Below are 26,448 nucleotides of genomic sequence, written 5' to 3'. Positions count from 1 at the left end.
TAAAATTAAGGCACGATGTGTTGGGTATCATGATACTAAACTAAGACAGCACAACGTGTTTTGTTTCATGATACTAAAATATTACAGCATAATGTGTTGGGTTTCATGATACTAAAATATTTCAGCAAAATGTGTAGTTTTTCATGATAATAAAATATTACAGCATTATGTGTAGTTTTTTATGATACTAAAATATTACAGCACAATGTGTTGGGTTTCATGATACTAAAATATTACAGCACAGTGTGTAGTTTTTCATGATACTAACATATTACAGCACAATGTGTTGGGTTTCATGATACTAAAAGATTACATCACAATGTGTGGCGTCTTATGATGACCACTGAGCTAATTTCAAGATTCTACCCTAACTAAATGCAATCTAGATAGTGTATTTCAGTGGATATATGATACTGTTCGAAATGACGTTAATTGATATGGTTGAATTAGCTCAGTGGTCAGAGCATTTCCCCCGCAAGGAAGAGGTCCTGGGCTCAATTTATAGATGCGACTGAATCCTTTTCTTTCTTTGCTGTTTTACATCTTTCGTTTGATATGAAAAAATGTGAAGTAAGATTGAATATTACAATGTGAGGTTTTACTCATTAAGTTATTCCATTATAAAAATAAATATTCTTTCAGCGTTCCATCGAAAGCAGTCACAGAAGACATCCAAACATCAACAGAAGCTCCTGAAGTAACAACTAAATCTTTAGCCAAGTTTAGAATAGGACCTAATGGTAAGGGAAATTCAAAAGATATTAAAAACGAAATTTATATTTCTGTACTACACCACTGATTTGAAACACAAGTAGTTTTGACAAAATCCTACCTTATTCAAGGAAGTATACAAAGTCTATGGCTATGTCCAGACTAGGCCTCCAAACGCATTGATCCCCTCCCAACTAGCAAATAAATAATTAAGCAGTCAAAAGGGCAAAATAAAGTGGATATAATAGTGTACTCGACCCTTACATCAAATGATTAGCCCTTTTGACAGCATCACTCAGTTTCCTATAACGATATTAATACTATTATTTCCGCGTGAAAGTCACCAGCTGCGTTAACTTTTCCTTATCTGTGGTGTGTATTTACTACACATTGCTTCTAATAACTTTAATAACTCTAGAAATATAATAAATTCTGGGTTCAGATTTTAGGTATTTCTCCATTATACATTTATGCACTGAATTAAAAGATAATATTTTACATAGTTTTCAAATTCAATTAAAAATCAGAGATTTTTGTTATAAATCGGAAACAAATACACCAATACAATCATCCGTGTGATACTAATACGCGAAGAGTATGCGAGGAAATGACATGCTATTGATGTCCCGCTTGCGGGACATCAATAGCATGATATATTTATACTAAAATATAAAATATAGCATGCGGGATTCGCTATGCGGGAACATGAGACATCCACACGTCTGCAGTTGTATTTTGATTTAGACCATCTATACCTACGACCGCACAGCTGTGTTTATGCTAGCCGCCAGCCGCTAGCCAGTTGGCCGGGAACCGTCGTTAGATGTGGACCCCTCGCACGTTTCTTTAGCATCTGCCGATGGTTTTTTTATGTTTTCAGCTATTAAATTACAATTATTATCACTTTTGATTTAAAATATAATAAACACAATCGAATAGCTATGAATATTCATATTTTTCCGATACTAAATCGCTTATTGTGAGATGTGTATTGACTACACAGCACCGGAACGCGTGGATTTTTTTAGCACAGTAAGAGAAAGGTTAATTATAAGGAGGAAGGAAGAGAGTGGAGGCGGTCATAGAAACTTTTTCTATGACAATTTTGTCGCCAGTTTGCGGTAAGAAGTAAGGTCCGCGCGGTAAGTATGGGTGGGATTTAAAATGGACACACCCATCCATCTAGCCAGAATGGTTTAAAATCCCCAGTTTTAACCACTTAACACTATTATTTCTTATATTATTTAAATTTGTAAATTAATTACAAGGGTTTTTAATGACAATATACATAATATCACATATTAATAAACTTTCTTTTATTAGATATCTTATTGGTAAAATAGACAACAAAAAAATAATAAAAATGATCATCACTCAGATAAAACATAAAACTAAAAAAGTTTATAACGTGAATGCTGTACTAAACAGGCTTGTAATAAAAAATATACCATACCTTCAGTTTCAAACGCCTTACTTTAGTCTGTAAATTCCTTATTGTCAAAGACTTTTTTTGTCATTAAATTTTAAACGCAAAATTTCTTTCCTCAGTTTCTGTTTTCTTGGGGTATCTTGCTGTTCTAACGAAAGCGGTTCCTACAAAAACAAAAAAATCGAAACCAAGTCTTCAACAAATTCCATAATCCATGGCACTAAACATTTATTACTAAAATTATTCTATGTGCCAATTAATTTATTAATTACGTGTTTATAAAAAATCTAAACTTTTAATACTATCGGTCACAAATTATCTCACACATTGTTGAGTTATTTCTGCAAAAGAATTTAGCTATTTTGAAGAACAAATTATTATAAGCATTAATTACTCGCCTGAAATATCCATACAAATTGAAAATATCTCCCGAGTAAAGATAAATGTCGCCGACGGGAATTGAACCCGCACCTTCTGATGTCCGTTCAGGTGCTCTGGACCACTGAGCTACGTCGGCTTATTCCCAACCTGCCAAATTATGCATAATATGTACTTTAATCGACAATTATCGCTTATTCTATTTTTTTCACCTGTAAATAACCAAATTTATTTTTGTAAGAAAGGCTTTGTTAGTGCTGAATTTCTCAGTAGATGGCGTTGAGATATATTATATCTACATTTGTTGGTGAAATATTTTGACTCGACAAATATTTTGTTTAATCTGTTTATAAGACAAGGTTTTTATGCATAGCACAAAAGATAACAAATTCTTATCTTTTTTTATCCTTTATGCTATGCATAAAAACCTTGTCTTTTAAAAAAATAATATTTTGAAGAAACTTATACTTCGACCTTTTCAGAATGCTCGCCTCGATACGCTCTCCCTTGCTAATAATAAAATATAATTATAGGAAACTCATTACGGGTAACTTATATGTGTCTAACAAGTATACTCGTGGGAGATCCCATGCACTCTTACATGCTTCGAAAGCGAGGACTTCTGCCTCAGATAGCGACTTAACTGATTAAGGCGAAGCTTTGCTAAATCACTATTGTGATTAATCTTTATAACAAATTATTGTACATTATGAATAACAAAAAATATACTTTAGATAAATTGAAGGTTTTCCTATCGTTTCGCTTGAGTAGAATACAAATAAAAAAATAAATTACTCAATAAAAAATAAAAATGTAAGCTGCTAAAAAAAATATTTATAATTAAACGCGTAAAGGAAACAACTTCTAAAAAATACAGTATTACAGCTAAGATTATCTGTGACAGTTTCACTTGATTAACTTTTTTGCTTTCTTATAAAATTATTTACAAAATAAATAAAAAACAGTTTTGTGCTAGAAATCGAACGTTTCTAAACTCCGTTTGTTAAGCGATTTTAATGCCTATTACCTACAATATAAGGTATACCAAGAATATACACATTTTTGGCTTGTAGCTTCCTCTTACCGATTATGCATTGATCATCTACATGTTCAACATCACTTATAGATAGTTCAGCAACTGTCTTTTGATGCAAGTCACAAAATAGTAAAACTACTCCCCATAACCTCTTTATACTTACATTGACTGGAATACATTTGTGCATAACGGTTTTAAAGAGAATTTGACTAAATAAATAAATAAAATAAGTAAACAACTATGCATAGATTCAATAAAATATTTTTTGTATTGGAATTCCTTATAAAGTTCTTTCCAAATAAATATATGTATTTCATTACATTTTCAGTAACAGCAAATGAAAATGAAGTAATTGAGCCAAAGATATTGTGCTATTATACGAGCTGGTCCACGTACAGAGAGGGGACCGGAAAGTTCACACCGAAGGATATCGACCCGTTCCTCTGCACACACATTCTATATGCCTATGCACTCTTCTCTAAAGAAGGTGACGTAACACACGCCGATCACTGGCTGGATGTTAACCTTGGTGAGTAAATTATATATAATTTATTTTATGGGTACCTCTATGTGTTATATTAATCGCAGCTATTTCAATCTGAAATAATAAAATCACTGTCAAATGATTAGTTTCATTAAATCTATTAAAACGGTGGAACTCAACGTTTCCTTTTTCCAAGACCTTTAACAAGGTTTATCACCGACAAAAAACTACTATTTTAAGGTCTTCTCACATCCTTGGGTATGGCTGATGATGATCACCCCTTTCTCATATTCAATATATGCCGGCGTTCCACAGGGATCAGTTCACTGTGTCGTATATCAATGACCTTTTGTTTATGACATTCTATAATGGCTTTTTATTTGACGAGCCCACAAAGGACATAGAAACTCTGCTAAGGTCTTATGTAGTGGAGTCGAAGCTCGTCATCCAAAAGGGTTCTCGTTTTGTGGACATATACGTTGATTTCATGGTATCCTGTGGTGTTTGTTTGTCAATTTTCGCTTTTGGAAACTACGTTTGTATTTCAATGTGCTATTTTTTCATAGATGGCTATGTGACGTTCAATGGTTTGAAGGTCGCCAACCCCAAGTTGAAGACAATGCTGGTCATTGGAGGCACCAATCAGGGATCTGTTACTTTTACTTATATCGTCGAGGATGATGGCAGACGGAAAAAGTTTGTGAGGAATTCCATTAAGGTTCGTAAGCAATTTATTTACATGTTTCAAATATGATAAAATGTTCATTAGACTCTTGTTTATTGCGACTGCTGTTGTCAAAAGGCAGAGGAACATGGTTATAAGGAAACCATTGGAAGCCTACATGGAAGAGCGGTATTTTTTTTGGTTCTGGACTCTGGATTAAGGTCGCGGGCGGGTTCGAAACCTTGCTTGAGAATTGGTGGTTAACAGGGACCGTTCAAATCTCAAATAAAATGGTGCTGATTGCCGATTTGATAACGACTTTAAATGTGATTGGGGTTCAAATATCTAGACCTCAGAATGGGGATAGACTGACTGGTTTATTATCGTAATGTAAACTTACTGTCCGTTTCCTTAGTGACAATATTCAATGATACATGTTTTGTTGATGCCAACTCTCGTCCAGTTACCTATGAAAGTAGACGATATTCGAGAACCATGCAGCCGTTCACTTGAAGCTGTCGATGTTAACTGCTTGAAGCAGTTCGCGTATTCTTGGTAGTCTCCGAGAAGTCGGAGCTCTTGCGGGATGTCACGTGTAAAACTTGCACTCTTTTGAAAAACCTCACTGAAAAATGTTTTTTTTTTTTCATAGTTCATGCGTGACAATAAATTTGATGGCCTAGTTCTGAACTGGAACTCTCCCGCGTCTGGCAAAGGAAAACCTGAGGATAAAGAGAACTACGGCCTACTGCTGCGAGAGTTCAACGAACAATTCGTAGCTGAAGCCGAGGCTCAACCGAGACTAGAGCTATCTATCACCATTACTCATGGAAAGGATGTTATCGATATGGGCTACGACCTCCCTGCTATTAACAAGTAAGTATACAATGACATCAGTAAACTGTTTTCAATAATTAATTGATATCACTGAATACACACTAACAGCCTTACTAATAAACATGCTGAAAATTTTATGCAATTGATAAACAACCGTTTGTGTGAATACCTCACTAATCCAATAAGTAAAATAGAAACTGATATTAAAAAGTTCATAGAAAAAAGTATACAATTTTTATACAGTCAAAGAAGGTTGCATATCTGTTGTATACTCTATTAATAATAATAATTTCCCATCGAATTTTGGTATTTGAATGTTGTATAAATTTCTTCTTTTTAAAGATGTCATAAAAACAATTACTATTTTAGAAACTACGTAAAATTACCTTTTAGATTTTTGTATTTGAAAAGTACTTTAATATATGTGAAAATCAAAATGTCGAAAAATTTCAAGTAATTAAAAAAAACACAGCTCTTTTATTTAACCCACCACTTGTGACATGAATTTGACTTATACATTTGGTCACGCAGGTCCTAAGCAATAAAGATTTTTTCAATCTAAGATTTTCATGCTACTTTTACTTGTTAAAATATTAAAAAGATATGTATATTTTAACAACAAAAAAAGTTTTATAATAAATTACATCTCGTTAATTAACCTTTACACTTAGAACAATAAAAATTACCAAGTTTTTTAAATGCTCATTTTAAAATATGAAATTCGATGACGGGTAAAAAAGTTATTCGACTTTTTCGAACCCCCCAACCTTTCATACATTTACGTCACCAATTGTGGGTTGATATTTGGAAGAAAACTTTCACTTTTATTTTAACCTCGTTGACACAATAAAAAATATTTTGTGTTTAATTTCCAACAAAACAACAACAAAAATCTGAACGCATTGCTTGCACATCTTAAAACGTTTATTTCTTGAATGTTATGTTTACCAACATCACTTTCATGTAAAATTTAGACCATGAAATTCAATTTGAATATTGGTATAACCCCAATTTTTTTGACGTAAAATGAAAGTACAATTTACAACGTGCAATAAGGAACAGCAATGAAGAATATTATGGCAATATATGTATTTGTATAGATCAACAACAACACGCTGATTCTGAATATATATGTTTCATTATACGTAAAATTTATTAATCTTAATTTAAAAACGAATAAAATTCCATATCACTAAAACGGTTCCATGATAACTCAACACAGTGACAATTCAACACACCTTTAAAAAGTGATATAAAGTCATTAGAAACGATAAAAAAAAATTAAACCTAACCTAACCTAAACTACTTAACCCAGTTAATGAAGTTTTTGTTTCATCACTTTCCATGACTTTATATAACTTTTTAAAGATGTGATGAATTATCATTTTGATGATTTATCCGATCACCCACTAAAACACACCGTTTGGTTGGTGTGATTAATCTGCTGATCAATTACAACTAATCTACGTTACTAATAAATCTATGGTTTAATACATCCACGTCAGGGTTGCCACTTCGTGGAGTATTTAGAGTACCCAAATTGGGGGAATTTCTAAGATTTTCAAGGATTTAGTTTTTTGGCGGGGAGAACCTATTTGTGGGGAAAATTCGGGGACTATGGGCATTTATAGATTATCCAACGATATTGAAAAATAATATTTACAATAATTGTGAGAACGCACTATATTTCGTTTTCGTTAACAGCAAATTTTCCATAAAAAGTCTATTTTTAAAGCCTGTACGAAAGAGATAATCCTAAAATGACTAGATAATAAATAAAAACTTTATAAATTTTGATAGAATTTTCTTTTATTTTGGAGTAAAGGAACTTGTGAGGATTTTGTGGGGAATTTGAAAATCTCTCAGGGGTATCTTAGAACGTATACATTAGCAACTCTAGTCCACATTCACATTTGAACCGATGAAAATATTTTAGTGTAGGTTTTTGTTTGTTTATTAGGTGCGGTCACGGATGATTTTTTGCACTTTACGATAACTTTAGTGATGAGATGCTGACATTTTACCTATTGTTCCTTGATGTTAAAAGCGGGTAATCTTAAGAATAAAAAACTCCCATATAAAATCCAGCGCCGGTTGAAAAAAATTTTGTACGCTTTGTGAGACGGGTGACTGGTGACATCATTGGTCACCTCCACAGATTTGATACATTTTTGGGAGACCCGAAAAATTAAATATAACAATAAAAAAAGTACAGGTTCATTGATAAAAAAATGGACTGCATTTCTTCATACCTTGTAGTTCTAGCCCATTTAATGTGATCTATCTCTCTTACACTGCCTGAAATTGTATATTGCCATTCCATTTTAACAAAATGAAATTTTCATAGTGATGACGGATCTGTAATCTACTAATTAATTTCAAAAATAATGGTCTGGTTTATGCATTGTAAAACTTGCCTTCTTTATTATCTGTTCAATATCTACAAAGGTGCGATGAGGTGTGTTCGTTTACGTTTGTGTATTTTGATTTAAAAAACATTTCGATTAATCAATTCTGTAATTTTTTCAGGTATGTTGATTGGGTGTCAGTTCGCACTTATGACTATTATGTAGGTCTCGATCCCACGGTGAACCATCCCCACCCGCTATACTCACTCGATAATATCCGCGACGATCAACTGAATGCCGTAAGTAATAAATTGATCATAAAATATAATAAAAAAACATAATACAAATAAAAATAATATATCTACTCTGAATAGAACATGTATTGGTATATTTTATTGTCATTGGTTATTCATACAACAAATGAATCGATCTTTAAAATTGAATATAAAAAAATAATCATTGAAGAAGAATATTCTACTAAGAGAAAAATGAAAAGATAACGGTCACAACTAGGAATCGAATCCAGGATCTCTTGTTCTTTTTCATATTTCGTTGAGGTTTGATAGTATCATCTTCTTCTTCAATGACATATTACGTTGAAGTTTGATAGTATCATCTTCTTCTTCAATGACATATTACGTTGAAGTTTGATAGTATCATCTTCTTCTTCAATGACATATTACGTTGAGGTTTGATAGTATCATCTTCTTCTTCAATGACATATTACGTTGAAGTTTGATAGTATCATCTTCTTCTTCAATGACATATTACGTTGAGGTTTGATAGTATCATCTTCTTCTTCAATGACATATTACGTTGAAGTTTGATAGTATCATCTTCTTCTTCAATGACATATTACGTTGAGGTTTGATAGTATCATCTTCTTCTTCAATGACATATTACGTTGAAGTTTGATAGTATCATCTTCTTCTTCAATGACATATTACGTTGAGGTTTGATAGTATCATCTTCTTCTTAAATGACATATTACTTTGAGGTTTGATAGTATCATCTTCTTCTTCAATGACATATTACGTTGAGGTTTGTTAGTATCATCTTCTTCTTCAATGACAAATTACGTTGATGGGTATAATCTTCAAAATAAGTAAAAAAAAATTCTGCCTCTTATTTATTTTATAGTTCAATTAATTCAATTGCAAAGTAAAAAATACACGGTTTTCCAATAAGAGGTGTTATTTTGATATTCAATCGTAAAAAATCAATGGTTTCGTTGCTTGTGTGGCACGTCTTGTTAAAAGTAAACGTTGTCCAGATCAATACCATCCAATTCCGACCATAAAAAAATCATTAATCATCTCTCGATAGCGCAATCCATTCACCGTAACTGTTGCTCTAGCCTCATTTTCAAAACAGTAAGGTCCAATGACTCCGCCGGACCATAAACCGCACCAAACAGTCACACGTTGAGGATAGAGAGGCTTTTCAACATTAACTTTTAGGTTTTCCGAGCCCCAGATGCGACAATTTTGCTTGTTGACGAAGCCACCGAGGTGTAAATGGGCCTCATCACTCAAGATGATTTGAATTTGATTCACTCAAGTGAATTTTAATAATTTCAATGCGTTGTTGAAGCGTGTATCGTTCCATTTTTTATTAATTGCGTAGTTTCTACTTGTCAAATGTCAAAAAATGACAGCTTCAAAAGTAACATCTACCGAAATAGAGGGCTATTCAAAATAACACTTCTTATTGGAAAACCCTGTATTTCATTACATACATTATATAGTTTGTGTGTAGGTAGTATTTAGTTGTGTAAAGTAGGAATGTATAAATATTTTTTACAATGTTTATTTTGATATATTTTTTGTACACTTTAGGATAGCACTCTTCAATATTTAATAAGTAATGGACTAGAGAGAAGTAAAATGCTATTTCTCATCGCAACTTTTGGGAGGACCTTCACTCTGGAGGACCCCGATTCCACAGCCCCAGGATCTCCTGCCTCTGGGCCCGGAGAAAAGGGAGAATTTACAGGGACCAAAGGCTTCTTGTCCACTTATGAGGTAAGGAAACCTATGAATTGAAATAAATTTTTATTTTAAAAAATTAATACATTAATTTGAAGTTTAGTGAGAAATACACATTAATAAACACCTAATACTGTCATTTTTGTTGATGGTTGTGGCATAAAATTAGACATCGTTTCTAAAAGAACCACTATAGAAACTGCAGGAATTCTTTACATGTTATTTTCAAAAGATTTTGAAACCGGAAATAATTAGAAAATTGTAAAAAAATTATAATTTCTCTTTGATTTTACGGATCTGGAGTTATTTCGATATAAACTTTTTTTTACAACCAATTTATGAATATTTAACATGATTTTTAAATTGTTCTCTTAGATATGTTCGAATCTGCTTCAAAACAACGAGAGCGACGATGGCTGGACCGTGGTGCAGAGCAACCCTCAGGTCGTGGGACCCTACGCCTACAAAGGAGACCAGTGGGTGGGATACGATGACGCGCCGACTGTCGCCTCGAAAGGGGAATACGCCGCTCGACTGGGTCTTGCAGGTAACATTTTAAGGAATACCTCGGGGTCTAACGTGGGTCCCCTACTATTCTTGAAATGTATATTTAATATTTACACATATGTGTTTATATCTTTTTAAGAAAGACAAACATTCCCGGGTTGACCTGACAATATTTTAAAATCTCCTACTAGCTTCACAAGCGGAATATAATAATATTTGGCTGACTTATATAGAAAAATCACCTCAGGGGATGTTGTGGAGTGTTGATGGAGGACTTTGCCAGCTGAGGATTGGAACTCACGGCTTCTGGGTGGGAACCAACCAGCCGATGCCATCTCAGTCACTGACCGGTCGATTGATTGATGAAATTATGGCATATTTCTGTGTTGTGGCAGCGCGTTGCGAGAGTAATTCGTGGCACATCCTGGAACACAGAAGATCGCATCTAGTACCTTGAAGACGCTAAGCTACTAGAACCGTCGAGAACAGTTACCGGCTGTGCTGGACTCGGGCAACCCTATATGGGTGCAACCGCGGAATGCTATCAGCTCAGATAATCGGTGAAACTCGCTTGAACTACAAGGGAGCAACCATCCCCCGCCTCGCTCCGCCACACCGTGCCTTCTTTCCGCACACCACAGTATCCTAAATATTGTTCTTACGTAACTCATTAATAAATTTATACTGATAAGAAAATTCAATTATTTGGCTTTTCAATGCCAATACAATCCAAAATACCGTTGGTACTGATTACTGTCGGTATTGATTGATGTCATTTAAGAATATATCCAAAATACTGTCAGTATTGATTGATGTCATTCAAGGATACATCCAAAATACTGTCAGTATTGATTGATGTCATTCAAGGATACATCCAAAATACTGTCGGTATTGATTGATGTCATTTAAGAATACATCCAAAATATTGTCGGTATTGATTGATGTCATTCAAGGATACATCCAAAATACTGTCGGTATTGCTTGTTGAAATTCAATGATACATCCAAAATACCGTCGGTATTGATTGATGACATTCAAGAATACATCCAAAATATCGTAGGTATTGATTGATGTCATTCAAAGATACATTCAAAATACTGTCGGTATTGATAGATGACATTCAAGGATACATCCAAAATACTGTTGGTATTGTTTGATGAGATTCAAGGATACATCCAAAATACTATTTTGCTTGCTTTTTGCCGATGATCTAAAACTGCTTATTTTATTTATTTGCGTTATAAATAGACTCATTTATACATTGACCTTGAGGTGATTTTGCACAAAAATGGCGTTATACAAATCATCTAATTACTAGTATTTATTATTATTTATTCATATTTGACGGCCAATTTGATAATAGTTTCTTCAGATAAATCCACAAGGGACTGCAAAATTCTTAGGTTTGTGATAAGAATGAGCATTTTTTTTTCCAAAACTTGAACAATGTGTTTAATTTGTTTAACTGCGTTGGCAGATCTAAGCTAGAATAAACTTCGGCTGTTTGGTTCCCATACCAGCAAAAATACACAGACTTACCAGAAGAAAAGCAAAAAAGTTTAAAAGAAAACTTTATATGAGAATGGTGAGGACCGAACAACTACTGCCACTGTCAGCGCCACGACGAAATATATTTAATGTGGCAGAACGAACGTGCTGGCCAAGCATGGCATTGATAAATGATATCTCACGTCCATATGCATTTTAAATACACAAATACGTTTTTCACAATTGCATTAAAAATATATATTTTCTCTCAGGGCTGACATTTTGGACCATCGATATGGATGATTTTCACGGCACGTGTAAACAAGGACCGTACCCCCTGATTACTGCTGCGAAAAACGCATTTTTTAAAACTTTAGGGTAAGTAATAAAAATATTAAAAAAAACAATTATAATATTATAATTATTAATTATAATTCTTATTTTTTAATAATATTTTTGTCCATATTATTATTATGATTGATTCAAAGGTTTAAAAAAAATATCAACATTTTTTGTTGACTGGTATCGTTGTTTTATTTGAACGGCAATCTAATTTTGTACAGAAAAGGTAATAATTTGCAGTTTTCAATAGGATTATACATAAATGAACATTTAATTATTATTATTGTATTTCATTCTTTCGATAGATAAAACAATTTTAAAAATAACGAACCGTATTGGATTTCTTCATAGTTGATAAAAAAAACTGCGCTTGCCTATGAACTTGCATGTATGATTCCTTTATAGTAAAGTAATCTTTCAAAAATACAGTGTATCAATACAATAATAACGGACAATGATTAAAAAAATACTTGAAGGCACATTGTACATATTACACACTAATAATTATAGATTTAAAGTCGTTTTGTACCCACCCGAACGTAACTTGAAATATTTTATTTAATTGAAAATTATATTTTTCCAATAGAATTCCAATCGCCGAGCCAGATAAAGTCCCTGTTTCGTCTCCTGAACCAGCTCTAGAATTCCAGCCAACAGAATCTACTAAAGACATAGAACCTGCTACTCCCTCAACAAACACACAGAGGTAAATTCTTACCTTCTTAATTTATTGATGAAGGAATAAGTTCACAGAAATTATCCCTATCCAGAACATAAGCCCTAAAATCAAAAATCATTATTGAAACCAATTGTTGGATAAAATTGATGTTACTATCATTTTAGATGCAGCATGTGAAACCTAAGCTGGTTAAATTTGATGTTACCATCATTTTAGTTACAGCGTTTGACACATAGGCCGGTTAAAATTGATGTTAATATCATTTTAGTTGCAGCGTGTGAAATCTAAGCTGGTTAAAATTGATGTTATTATTATATTAGTTACAATGTCTGAAAACTAAGTCGGTTAAATAAAAATTATGTATTTTTTCCGGAATGTGGGGCGATTAGGTCCCACAATTCCCATAGAGAGTGAAATACATAATATGTAAACAAGTATTACCATAAATTTAACAAAAAAGAATTTAAAACGAAAAAAGCAATAACAAGCTGAAATTACTTTTCTTTTTTAACTACTTTTGAAAAGAAGTAAGTAATACAAAAATAAATCTTTGTTTTTCAAGATTAACTCTATATCTTGTTTGTTTATCAATCGTAGAAGTTGAGATAAAAATTGCTTAAAATAGTAAAGGTTCTGAGTTCGCTTCAATATTTTTATTTTCTGTATATTTTTCCATTTCATATACATTAAAATTGTTGATATTATTTCAATACTCATCAAACTTTTGATTTCCACACATTTTTCAAAGCATCAACTATAAAAAAAAATTAAAACATGTCTGAAATAATATAACAAACTATTTTGCAGTCTTGGAATCACCATACCAACTCGAGGGAAAGTTCCAGTCTCAAAAATTTCAGGCGGTGGCGGAGTTAGTCCCGTCCTACCACCAATTACGGAAGAGGACACAACACAGAAAGGTAACTTCATGGTCTAATATTTAACAACAATAAAACATATATTTCCGAAGGTATGCAGGGATAGTGACATAAATACAATCTGTATTTATTTATAAAATTACCCTGGGATTAAGTGGCAACAAATAAAAGTAAGGATGGGTTTATTATCTAGAAATAAAAAAATATTTAAGAATACTTAAATGTATTACCACAAAAAAGACATAATAAAAAATAAATTAATTAGCATCCTACTATTAAATCTGTCTGGCAAAGGGCTTGCATAGGTAAAATGAAGGTGTGATACCAGTTCGTTCTTAATGCAAAGTAGTAGATTCCGGTTCTTCACAGCAACTGTCCTAGTTCTTATATTTTATCCAAAAAATAATGCTGTAGTCCATTGCTAAACAGCTTCATGCTGCTGGTCTCCAAAAGGGTCCCTCTTAACCATCAGGATCGGCAGATGTCATCCGATTCCATCAATCCAATGGTCAATGCTCCATATGCAAAGCTGATGCTCACAAAAATTGGCGAATGTGTTGGTCGAACCTCAGCCAAGAGGAATGCCCGCTGCTCTGGGCTGGTGATCACAGAATGGCTACTGCTTCCAATGCAAATCACAGATTCTAGCTCCTTCAGCCCCCGCAAATTAATTTTTTTACATTGTATAAAAATAACAACCAATTTTAGATTTTGAGACAATTTGTTTGCAAATAATTGATGATGCGTTTTGAGGCATCTGTAATAGTCCCTGTGTTAAGAAATGAACAGAATATAATTTTATAAAACAAAACCATAATACATATTATAATTAGTGATGCCGCCGGGTCTCATTTTCGGGAACCGGGTACCCGTTTGAGGAGCCGGGCGGGTACCCGGGTTATTAAACATTCAAAAACCCCGCCGATTTTCTTCGCCGTGACCGCCAAGTACCCATCATTGGCACATGACGTCCAAGCGTCGGTAGTAAGCGCTACGGCGTTTACAGCCCCTAGCTCCTTGGCGATGTCATTTTTCATTTCCGCACCCTTCTTTTCTATGTGGGTTTTAATGGTGTCGGAATACACAGGTTTGTAGCTAGGCTCCATATAGGCTACTCCCTGAAACCAGGCTACTCCACCATTTCTAATGGCGAGTGGTGCCGCGCAATCATCGAAGCAGTCAATTTAGTGATGTTTTCTTGTCTTTTGGCATCACAAGCCCTGCCACTTGTTACTCCAAAGGAAGTAAGTGTTCGTTAACTTCGTTGTTCTCGTCTTTTTGATGGATATTTTTTAGGTGTTTGCCCATAGCACTTGTCGATCCACTGTAAAGCATTTTCGAATTGCAAAGACTGCACAGCACTTTTTGTTCTTCTGGTAGCTCTTTAAAAAAATCCCAAACAAATTAAATCTTTCTTTTTACTGCACTCGTCATTGTAGCTGCTGTTTTAATAATCACTCGACAATTATAAAAAACACACTGATTAATTAGCACACGTTGGGCGAGCGTGTGGTAGACGAGTTTTGGTTTGTGCGCATGACTGGATAGGGTGGGGGTAGTGGGAGACATACAGCCCGTCGGTTCACGCAGCTAGCTCGCAGTCGACAGCAGTCAGCAGTCTAGTCACAACAAATGACAGTGACTCACAGCGCCGGATGCATAGTGTGGGATAACGTATCGTGTTATTATACCGAGACACGACTGTTTCGACGAAATAAATACAAGACAGCTCGTTATACCATTATTTTATTGTGTCTACAGTTAAAATAAATATCAAGAGGTCGTAAATAAATAGAACAGCATTCATCACGTAAACAATTCAAAAAAATTAGACGTCTTGAAATTAGAGCCGGTTCTTGTTGTCAGAACCGGGTTTCCTTCGGAGAACCGGGTCCTGTGGGAACCGGATCGGAACCGGGTACCCGGGTATCCGGCGGCATCACTAATTATAATACAATATGAAGAGATGATGTAAATAAAAAAATTACATTCGTAACAGAAACAACAATGAAAAATCATTAAGGACTCAGAAAAACACTCTCTTACGGACTTTTTATATTTATTCAGCTCACAATTGAAAATATTCACTTTCGATATCATGTTATTGTGATTATTACATAGTCTGTTCAAGCAATTTTTTGTTTACAGTGTGTTTTTCATTGATCCACTTTGAATAGAATAACAGACTAATAAAAAGAATAACAGAAGAGCGTGTGGAGCGCGTAGGTACATTAAGTTGACTCTTATTTAGCAACTAGATATTATAACTATAAATATACAGCAATATTAAATATTATTGTTAACTAATTTATACAGGAATAATGCATCAATATGTTGCTTTCGTACACTTAATGAATCAAAAAAAATTAAATAGTAGAATAACACTACAAAAATAAAACACTTATAGTTCATTCATTTCAGGCGCCGCTGGAGAAGGCGTCAGATCCACCCTTCCATCAAATAAGGACGAGGGTTCGACTCAGAAAGGTATTCAGTTCTTTAACTAAGCAGGTTGAATCAATTCACAGTTAGATAAAAGACCTGTCATACTAGTCATCATAATAGTCTTTTTGAAAAACAATTCATTCATCTAGAATTAAAACTAAGACCAATAACCGATAGAATAAGTTGATTTCCTGAAACTTGGCGGTTGTTGAAAAATATATCGATTTTTAACAAGCCACTAAAAAATTTGGAATTTTAAAAATTTTGTGAAAAAGCATTGAATAGAGAATAAAGAGTATATTATTTAATCATTGGAAAAAAGGAGCACTATACCGAGATTTGGGCTCAATATTTCCATCGTGCTCCAATTTCACTATTCCTCTACAACAGGGGTTCCCAACCCTGTGCCGATTCGTATGTGCACGCCACTATTCGATAGTGAAAGAATTTTTTCATAAACTAAATAAATTTTTCGTTTTGTAAATACATTTCTCCGTGTGTATGCAATTTGAATAATAATTGTATTATTTTGAAACATTTTTGTTTATTATTTATTAATAAATTATGAAAATAAATTATGGGAAAATGAGAAGTTGTGGAAGGAGTGAATGTCGATTGAAAATAGGTGGTGCCCGCCACTATACCGATATTTTAGAATGTGCTCTAGAGTACAAAAAGGTTGGGAACCCCTGCTCTACAACATAATAAAAATAAATTTTTTGTTATTTTTTTATTGATGTTTTAAAAATAAAAACCTTCTGTTGTCACTGTATTATGCGGTAAATGATGTTAAATATTTATCATGTAAAAGCCCATCAGGGCGTTTAAATTAATAAATAAATTAACTTAATATAATATGTAATAATAATAACTATTTTACTTTTATTTTCATTGCTTTAGCTAAGGTTCAAAGCTAAACTAAATGAAATACAAAGAGATGGTGCCGGAATGTTTGAATATTACATTTTAATTATAACCTCTAATATAATATAATAATTAATAATCATTTTAGTGGCAGAACCTCGCGTGGTGTGCTACTACACCAGTGGATTGGTGTACAAGACGAGCGCAGGCAGGCTCCGCGCTGGAAGCATCAACCCTTACCTTTGCACACATCTCATCTATGCCTTTGGGGTCCTCACTGAGGAGGGTATGCTCAACACTTCATTCAGCTGGCAAGATAACATGGGTAGGATTATTACAAAATATTATCTATTTATGTTCAATGTTTTTTTGGATCAGAGATGTTACTAAAACATTTTGGGTATTCAACATTATTTGATTTGTTATTCAGCCGGTTTTTCATCTTTAATGAGCGTGGAGAATTATCCACATTTTTATGGGGCTGACAGATTACGCTAGACGCATCATGGCTTAGCCTATTTCAGCATATCGCTTGCCGGTTCCATGATAACTCAACACAGTGACAATTCAACACACTTTTAAAAAGTGATAAAAAGTGTTTGGAAAAGATGAATTTTTTTTTTTAACCTAACCTAACCTACTTAACCCAGTTAATAAAGTTTTTGTTTCATCACTTTCCATGACTTTATTTAACTTTATAAAGATGTGATGATTTATCCGGTCACCGCGCTTGCCATACAAACCCAATGGGAATGTATGGTGAGCGATATAGCCCTGAGAATATAGCGCGGTCTGTCACAGGCTTTATTGTTTTTAGATTGTTTGTAGCAATCATAATATATTTTTCAAAAAATCATATTTTGAGAAAATTAAAAAAGCGGTACATATTTTCAGCTTACTGGAATGTATGTTAATATCTTTACAGAAACCATTAAATAAAAATTATATATATTTTAATTAATATAACATTAACTCTCTCTTAACATGTACGATTTGAGATTTTCACGGCCAAAAGTATTGTAGTGATTTGTTTTTGGGGTATTATGCCGTGTTGCGTTACCTCCTTTAGCCAACGTTTCGGGCAGCATTGCAGTATGCATCATCAGGGCAGATGTGCAACCTGATTACACATCTGCCCTGATGATGAACACTGCAATGCTGTCCGAAACGTTGGCTAATGAAGGAGGTAGCGCAACACGGCATAATACCCCAAAAACAAATCACTATAATATCTCTCTTAACATATATTTTTCTTCATGTAATTTTTGCTAATGTGTCATCATTTGAAGAAAAAAAGGAAAAGAAGCTGTTCAATTACAACACATAGCAAAGGTTAAAAAATCAAATTGTTGTTGATGGTCAAATTGTCGAAAGTGTCGCTAAAGTGATGCTAAAATGTTATGATTTTATACTCTTTGTGTTTATTGTACTATTGGTGTTAATTTGTTTAGGTGGCTACGCAGACTTCAATGGTCTGAAACTCGCCAACCCAAAGTTGAAGACGCTGTTGGCGATCGGAGGAAATGATGATACATCCGCCACCTATTCTTCGATTTTGTCCGATGGCAATAAAAGAAGAACCCTAACGCAGAATATTTTGAAGGTATACCTAATTACAGGAGGATATAATATTTACTAGGACCTCTGGATATTTTTACTAGCTAGGCAGTTAAAATATGTAGCAAGTGCATATATTATTTATTACAATGTTTTCTATCTGAGTTTTTGGCAAAGTGGCGATGGGTTGGTGTGCGATCGTTAAAATATTATTTCAGTTTTTATAATATCCGCTTTTTATCTAGATGAAATGAGTAATGTAAATTTCCAACAAAACATCTATTTACAAACTAAGTAATCTTGATAAATGCTTTTCAAAACTCCTAAATGTTCTTACTTAACTCTTGACAGCTAAGATGCCACACAAAACGTCTGTAACCAAGTGGGTCTTCCGATGACCCCATGCATATTTATGTCTTATGGGCTTTTAAACTATAGAAATCCCAATTATTCAGTCAATTATAATGGTAACTTATGTATTTGCGCAAGAATACGCAAAATATTAAAATCATATGTCAAGTATTTAAGCTAATATAAGGAAGATACTAATTTTGAGTACTACCGACTCCCGCACTTGGCTGCGGGCTAGTTAAAACTGTATTTGACACATGTGTGAGCTAGGATTTGTTATATTTAAAAAAAAATTGTTGGCCGGTACATCCCGGGTGGTGGGGGTAGGACCTGGGAAGGGTCTCATTGTATTGGGAGGGTCGTACCATTTTCAGTCGTTACCATTGTTTGGTCCGGACAACACCGGGGCTTGTCATTCATTGTCAGCGGGAATTCCGGCTGCACTTCAATCATGCGCGTTGTGATACCGTCCCTTACCGTAATTTAATCGCGAGTTGGGTTCGTACATTCGAAGAAACTCTTTCCACACTAAGACTTAGGGGTTGTGATATTTTGCATCTTCTCGCCAATCTTTTCTTTGTTTAAAACAATATAAAATTTTCTTCTCTCTTGGCTATGACCGATTTTTAATTTTTTTTTCTAAGGCTTTGCATATGTGTTCGCAGGGATGGAAAATTCCTCCCCTACAACACATAAGCCTCCATGAAAATTGGACCCTTTTCTTTGATATCTACAGAAAGCTACTTAAAGCTCTCTTGTACTATATATCTTTATAGACCTATGTACTTAACTAATTAATACGTTATTTACGAACTTGAACGCAAATATTTCCGTATTTATATTGTAATTAAATTCCATCAAACGTTGTGTAATTTTTTGATTTATGATATAGGATTTTAATTACCTTCATTTTTGTGGTAACCCCCTTGGTTCTGATCGAGGCGTTGAGTTTCACAATTTAATTGGTCTTTCCATTGCAAACCTAGACTTAAATGAATTCCCTGAATGAGCTAACTTTCCTATTGTAATTATTCTGATTCCCTGCACCCTAACAAAGTCGTAGTTAAACGCTGATAAAAGATATTATACATGTTTATTTGAACAGGTGATTAAATATAACTCAAATGGTTAATTGTTAGTAAATTTGATTTTGGTAAACTCTTGTGTCTGTTTGGCGCCACTCCTTTATGATTCTGCTGCTATAAGGTACATGTAAAGATTGATTTAGTAGGTTAATGTAATTAGTTAATTGCATATTTGACGAACTCGGAATAGCCCATTTGCTGGCATAATTTGGCTCCAAATCCTCCTGCAAGTAAACGAGATGATCGTGAGTCAATGAGAAATTCGCACAATCCTTTGACACGGCTCTTTGATTGATACCTAAGTTATCGCGTCCCAAAAAGCCTTCCACGTCATCATGCACTGCCTTCAAGTTTCCCCTCGAGTCCCGATACCCCCAAATTCCGACCCCTCCTTGGACTACAATTTACTTAGGGCGAACCGGTTTCGTCCTATATACAATCATATACTCACGGTTGGTGTGGACTTACGGGTCGTGAATCCTCATTCCACGTTTAAGAGAAGATGCGAGAGTGGTCCAGAAGACCTAAAATGCAAGCTGTATGCAGGTCCGCATCCTCCAGTAAACAGTACATACGAATAAATATATGTATACATACAGTTTGGGAAAGGTTTATAACTCGCAATACGAGGCTATCTACCTCGCATTCCAAGCTCGGATCTCGCACGAAGAGTTCTGCGAAACTCTAGGCTTGGTAACCGAATATATACGTAAGAATAAGGTTATACTAATAAATACTAGTAGAATAAGATCTTATTGATAGTTTGTTTTGGAGAGCTATCGAACTCCAGGCTTTTTGTTTGGTTTTGACGTTTTTATTTAAGAGAATCGTCATCTCTATTTGGTTTGGTTAATGGTCTTGTTGTAGGAGCGACCACTGCCTCCTATCTGATGAACTGTATTTGTTTTAAATTTTACCTCCAGGGTTCAACATTAATTTTTGTTCATCCTATCCCGTGATTTTCCAATTGTTTCAAGTAGTTGGTTGCCACATTAGAGAGTACTCGACTCTCAAATGTCTCAGGCAAACTGATGGGGTTCTGTATGAGCACCCAATCAATAATATTCAAATGTTTCGTATAATTATTCGATATAATCCTACTAACCCGTGATTTTCCAATTGTCGATTGTGAATGATAAGTATTTGTAAGCACGCAGCTTCCAGCTGTTTCAGGTAACTAATAAAATCTATGCGACTATCTAAACAATGGTATTTAAATGTTTCATGTAATTTTTCGATGTAAATCTTGCTAACCCGTGATTTTCAATTGTTGTTTGTGAATGATAGGTATTTGTGAATACGCAAAAATCGCTGCACATTGTACAATGACATCCTGGTAATTATCCTTATAACCCTGACAAATTATCTAGTTATGGCCAAGGTCGTTTTCAAACTATGCAGTTGACTGACCCAATTCTTCAGTGTATGCTTTGTTTATCAACAAATCGAATAATATAAACATCTCATCTGACCCACTAACCCAGATGTGAGATTGTTTATTTTAAAATTATCTCGCGCTCTCCTTGTGATTCAGTTTCGTTACCCTCTATTGTGCATAGTCAATTTAAAATATTTTTAATTCCTTTATTGAAGCTAAACTATTTTTTTTCTTTTCCGAATTTAGTAAATTTACTAGAGTTTAGTTGAAGAATAAATATATATATATAAGTATACATATCTCGATTGTCAAAATATGTTAAATAAGAGTACATATATTAAAAAATAAATATAAAATATATGATTCTACATAGTCTTGAATATTAATAAATACATATTTTCTTTTCAATAAAGTAGATATGTCCATAGGTAGGTATCTAAGATCGCTACCATTTCGATGTTCTGATTAAATGATAAATATATATATACATATATATGGTACATACATTACTCATATATACTATTTATATACAATATTTTACTTTATTTTTTTTTATGGATAAATACATATATTACATATATTAGTGTGTAATTCCTTTTTGTTGTTTCACTTTAATATTCAATTGATATACTTCCACTTCACAGCCCTTCTGTGTCTCCTGGGACCTGAAAATTATTTATAAAAGGAAAACTTACCCCCGTCAAGGTATTTCCGGTCGGGTAGTACACAACAACCTTGATGAAGAAATCCTACCTAATTAATTGTATTTTTCAACTAATTTCAAAATAAATCTTTTCGACTATTTATTCCTATATAATATTTTATTCTTGCTTGAATCATATAAATTAGCTGATAATTAATATTTTGTGATATAGATGTGCCGGAAAATTATAAATTATATAGGTCGAACTATTTTTGTTATTTTCTCTCCTTTTTAATTTTTTTTTAAAAATAAATTTATAAGAAAATTCAGTCCGAATTGCGCAAACTTTTAATTATTTCGATTCTGAATAAATTAAATATCTGTTAAAATTTTCTTCTAAATTGCACTGGTTTCACCAATATTTTAACCTATACACAATTATTTTTTTTTTTCCGAACTGTTACTTTTAGAACAAAGGTTTGAGCGTTTATTATTGTTTCCCTTTTGTTTTGTGTTTCTTTAAACAAAGATAAAAGTATCTGCTATTAATAATTTTAAACAAAATTATAATCTATTTTTAAATATCAATCCGCGATCACGTTCACTTTAGTTTAACGATAACAAACTCTTAAATTTAATTTGAATGTTTTCACTTTGAATGAAATAATTATTTTAGAATTTAAATAATTTTCATATTCACTAATGGCTTTTTTTTTCACTTTACACTTAACACTTTTTTAGCACTGAGTTTAAATTATATTTATTTTCACTGTTTAACCAAATTAAACTGACTTAACAAAACTTCACTGATGGGATTTTCAAAGGAATTTAAACTGAATTTAAAATTTCTAACTTTTCACAAAACTTCCTAAGTCCAGGGACTTGTTCAAAATTTAATACTTAGACTTGTTCAAAATTTAACACTTAGATTATTTCACTAGAATTTTACCAATAGACGTAGCACTGCGACGTAAACTCCGTTTTCAAAAATCTCGACTGACTCCCTGAAAACTGGTCTGCACCGCCATTTTATACCTTTCTCAGATTCCAAAAGACGTATCTGAATTTCCTCTGATGATCGATTCTATCTTTTACCAACTCGCAAATCCGAACATCCCTGCCATTAATATCGATTGTGCTTCCATAAGATCTTCTGCTTTCCGGCTCTGGGCGGTGGTTAATTTTTATCTCACAACTCTAAATCGATAGGGTCCGAATCGGGTAAGTTCGCGTTAGTCGCCCAAGCTTCCTTTGTCCTCCGTTCATACAAAATGTAGTTAAAATCTCATGATTTTGCGTTCCTTTTTTTTCTCAATTCGCGATAGGTCCATCCTCAATAACATATATATAGATCTCAATTTTATGCATCTCGTGCGAAAATTGTTTAAACCCATGCTGAAATCTTTACTACGCATTTTTGAATTTCGATTTGTCTAAATTCTACTTAATTTTATTGTCACCTATATGAGCTTTTCCATTTTCACCCGTACCTTCCCTCTTTATGTCGCAGATTTGAGTTTTCCTTATTTTTTTGGATTTTCTTTTATTCGCGACGTTTTCCTGCACAATTTTCTTCTTTATTCTTTTGTTATTTCTCATAACTCTATAACTAATTATTTTCCAAGTCGTATTTATTTATTTCACGGATAAATTCGAATTGTATCGCTTTTCTCCACATGGATCATTTCCTATCTCCGTTCTTTACCCTTTCTTTTATCTTTTCTTCACTTTTCCCGATGTGTGTGGTCTCCTGGAAAATTTCATACTTCATCTATTATTAATTAATATATAATTTTCCACACTTCTATGGGAGATATACCTAATTAGACTCTGGGATATCTGTCATTTTTATTGCCTGACCCAATCTCCGCCCCATCCTCTATCTTTGTCATACAAGATTTCACATAAATTATATGTCTGGACACCTGTTTACGTCTTGAATTTATGTACTATGGTCGTAAATTTAATTTAATTTCAAACCTATTAATTTTAATCTCTTTTGCCTTATCTAAATACCTCATAAGCTCCACGTTAAAGTTAATCGTTTTTCTAATCGTTTATTACCTTAACGTAAATAAAAATCATGTTCGGATTTCGATTGTTTATTTCCTAAAATACACATGAGACTGTCAACCTTTTATCTCATGTCACTTCTTCAGCCGTCTTGTGTAGCTCTAATATCTATCTAACCTAATAATCATGTAAAATGCCTACGTTTCCTGAATCTAATCTATCGCTATATGTTTAGTTTTACTGTCTTCTTCTGATACTCAATTTTCATGTCCCTAGGACCTTTGTAGCAGCTCAAAAATCTCTGTATTATCCTTCCATTCGGTCGCCGCACTTTTCTAAAATGTCTATTTTTTTTGCGAGATTTTCATTCAAAATTGATTTACCAATATGTCCGTTTCATCTTAAATTGATAACGATTAATTTCCATTGTTTCCAAAACTCTCACCTCTCTTTAGTACGATTTTTATCGAACATGACACCCTCCTTCTATCATAAATAATTGTACTACAGTTGAAAATTCTGCCAGTAATTTCCCTAAGTTTCTCCGCCCTCTCTTACACTATCACGTTTATAATTTTTTCATTGCATTTTTGTGTGTGTGCTTTACAACTTGTAAAACTTCCAAAGCCCTCGATTTCAACGGTTCGATACCTCATAAATGTCTCAGTCATTGTAAACATTCCCAGGGCTAGTTCCCTTGAACGTCGATGTTTACTCCATAGTGCATTCACCTCTAATTCTTGTGGGAAAGAAGAAGCCATTACTTATCCTTTTTATTGCCCGATCCAAAGTTCATTCCTTTGTCTGTAGTTAATGCACGCCTCTCCGTTCACTGATTGGTTATTCAAAATTTTTATCGTTCTTGACCAGATCTAATTGGTCGACAACCTTCAATATTTATTTTTAGGCCTAGAAAGGGGGTTTCTTTCTCGTCTTAGACGATTTTACGACCTCTCTGCTTTCGTCCCGGAACCTCGATATAATTCCAACTATTACAGGTGTCTACTGCAAGCAAGCCGGATCAATTCTTTCTCCGCCAGATGTCGTTAGCATGTCCGTTTTCATAAATACTTCGTATATTTTTAATCCGCGAGGTGGGAACTATGGTTTATCTGGTTTCACTGTGATTTACGCCTTTCATCACAGGGTTTAAGAAGACCCAAAACGGTAAGAACACACGAAAATTTAATGAGAGTGATATAAGTTATCGAACGGTCGCCTATAACGGCATTGCTGACCTGACTACGGAGGATTTTGCATCAAGACCTATCATTCCACCCGTACAAGAAAATGATTATCTAAGAGTTGAAGCCTCCTGACTATGAATCGCTTCCAAGAAATGTTGAACTGAATCCATGCGAGGTCAATTTTTTTCAGTAGTGACGAGGCCCAGTTCCATTTCTGTGGAGCGGTGAATAAATAAAATTTTCGGTACTGTGCTGAAAATAACCCCCAATTTTTGTAAGTTGTGCCGTTTTTTTAATAGCCCTTCAAAACTGCACTCTCTATTTTCTGCAATGTGATTTTTTGAAAATTCTCTGTTTGACTTGGAAAATTTAGCTACTTGAGGGATGGTGTTTTTTATGCATAAATCAAGACAATTTGTTTACAAATTATTGATGATGCGTTTAAAGGCATTTGTCATTGTGTCATTTCGTTCGAATTCCAACATCGCCATCTCATAATGATTTTTTTTTATCATTTTCGTTTCCTAGTATTTGCGTGAAAATGACTTTGACGGGATTGACTTGAGCTGGAACTACCCCTCTGTCGGTGACAGATCTAGTCCAGAGGACAAGCAAAACCTCGTAAAATTCGTCCAGGAGTTGAGGAGAGAGTTCAACTCCGAAGTGGGGACTGGATCGCCACTCCTGCTAACAGTTGATGTTCCGGGATACATGGGATACATCGAAAGGGGATACGATATTTCCCAACTTAACAGGTAAAAAACTACACAATAATTATTGTACTAAGTATATTGTAGTATTGTAATCTGTCTCGCAACGTCACTCAATTGGATAACGATGTATAGAGAGGGTGACTGGTATTTGCGGATTTTATAAGAATGATGATTTCTGAAGAGAAAAAGACTTATTATTTTAAAATTTTGTTTTACTCTTATTACGGCATAATAATATATGTTATCTATGTACACTCTAATTATCTGAAAAATGTATGTACAGGAATAAAAATATATTAACGGCTCTGTGACTACAAATCTAGCAGGTATTTTTAACAATGGTCTAAAAATAATTAAGTCAGAAAATTGTTAAAAATTTTGTGCTCCAAATATAGATTTTCCAGTTTGGTTTAATCTAGGGCTGTATGAATTTGAATTAGATA

At 33.7% G+C, this 26,448-nt stretch overlaps 1 protein-coding gene across 1 annotated transcript in view; it reads left to right on the top strand.

The window, feature by feature from the left end:
• Window positions 1-26,448, top strand: part of LOC149420568 (putative chitinase 10) — a 76,644-nt gene that overhangs the window by 36,910 nt on the left and 13,286 nt on the right. Inside the window, exons 18-31 of the mRNA XM_089636384.1 lie at window positions 643-740; window positions 3,883-4,083; window positions 4,605-4,756; window positions 5,355-5,578; window positions 8,069-8,186; window positions 9,726-9,911; window positions 10,251-10,422; window positions 12,143-12,248; window positions 12,799-12,918; window positions 13,699-13,811; window positions 16,191-16,256; window positions 17,227-17,403; window positions 18,530-18,681; window positions 25,821-26,047. Of these exons, the coding sequence (XP_089492510.1) occupies window positions 643-740; window positions 3,883-4,083; window positions 4,605-4,756; window positions 5,355-5,578; window positions 8,069-8,186; window positions 9,726-9,911; window positions 10,251-10,422; window positions 12,143-12,248; window positions 12,799-12,918; window positions 13,699-13,811; window positions 16,191-16,256; window positions 17,227-17,403; window positions 18,530-18,681; window positions 25,821-26,047 (2,112 nt within the window). The remainder of the gene's footprint in view (window positions 1-642; window positions 741-3,882; window positions 4,084-4,604; window positions 4,757-5,354; window positions 5,579-8,068; window positions 8,187-9,725; window positions 9,912-10,250; window positions 10,423-12,142; window positions 12,249-12,798; window positions 12,919-13,698; window positions 13,812-16,190; window positions 16,257-17,226; window positions 17,404-18,529; window positions 18,682-25,820; window positions 26,048-26,448) is intronic.

Source organism: Hesperophylax consimilis, chromosome 10, assembly GCF_061612785.1.
Source record: "Hesperophylax consimilis isolate HC1 chromosome 10, BYU_Hcon_1.0, whole genome shotgun sequence".
NCBI classification, from domain to species: Eukaryota; Metazoa; Arthropoda; class Insecta; order Trichoptera; family Limnephilidae; genus Hesperophylax; species Hesperophylax consimilis.
This window is presented reverse-complemented; position numbering and strand designations above follow the sequence as displayed.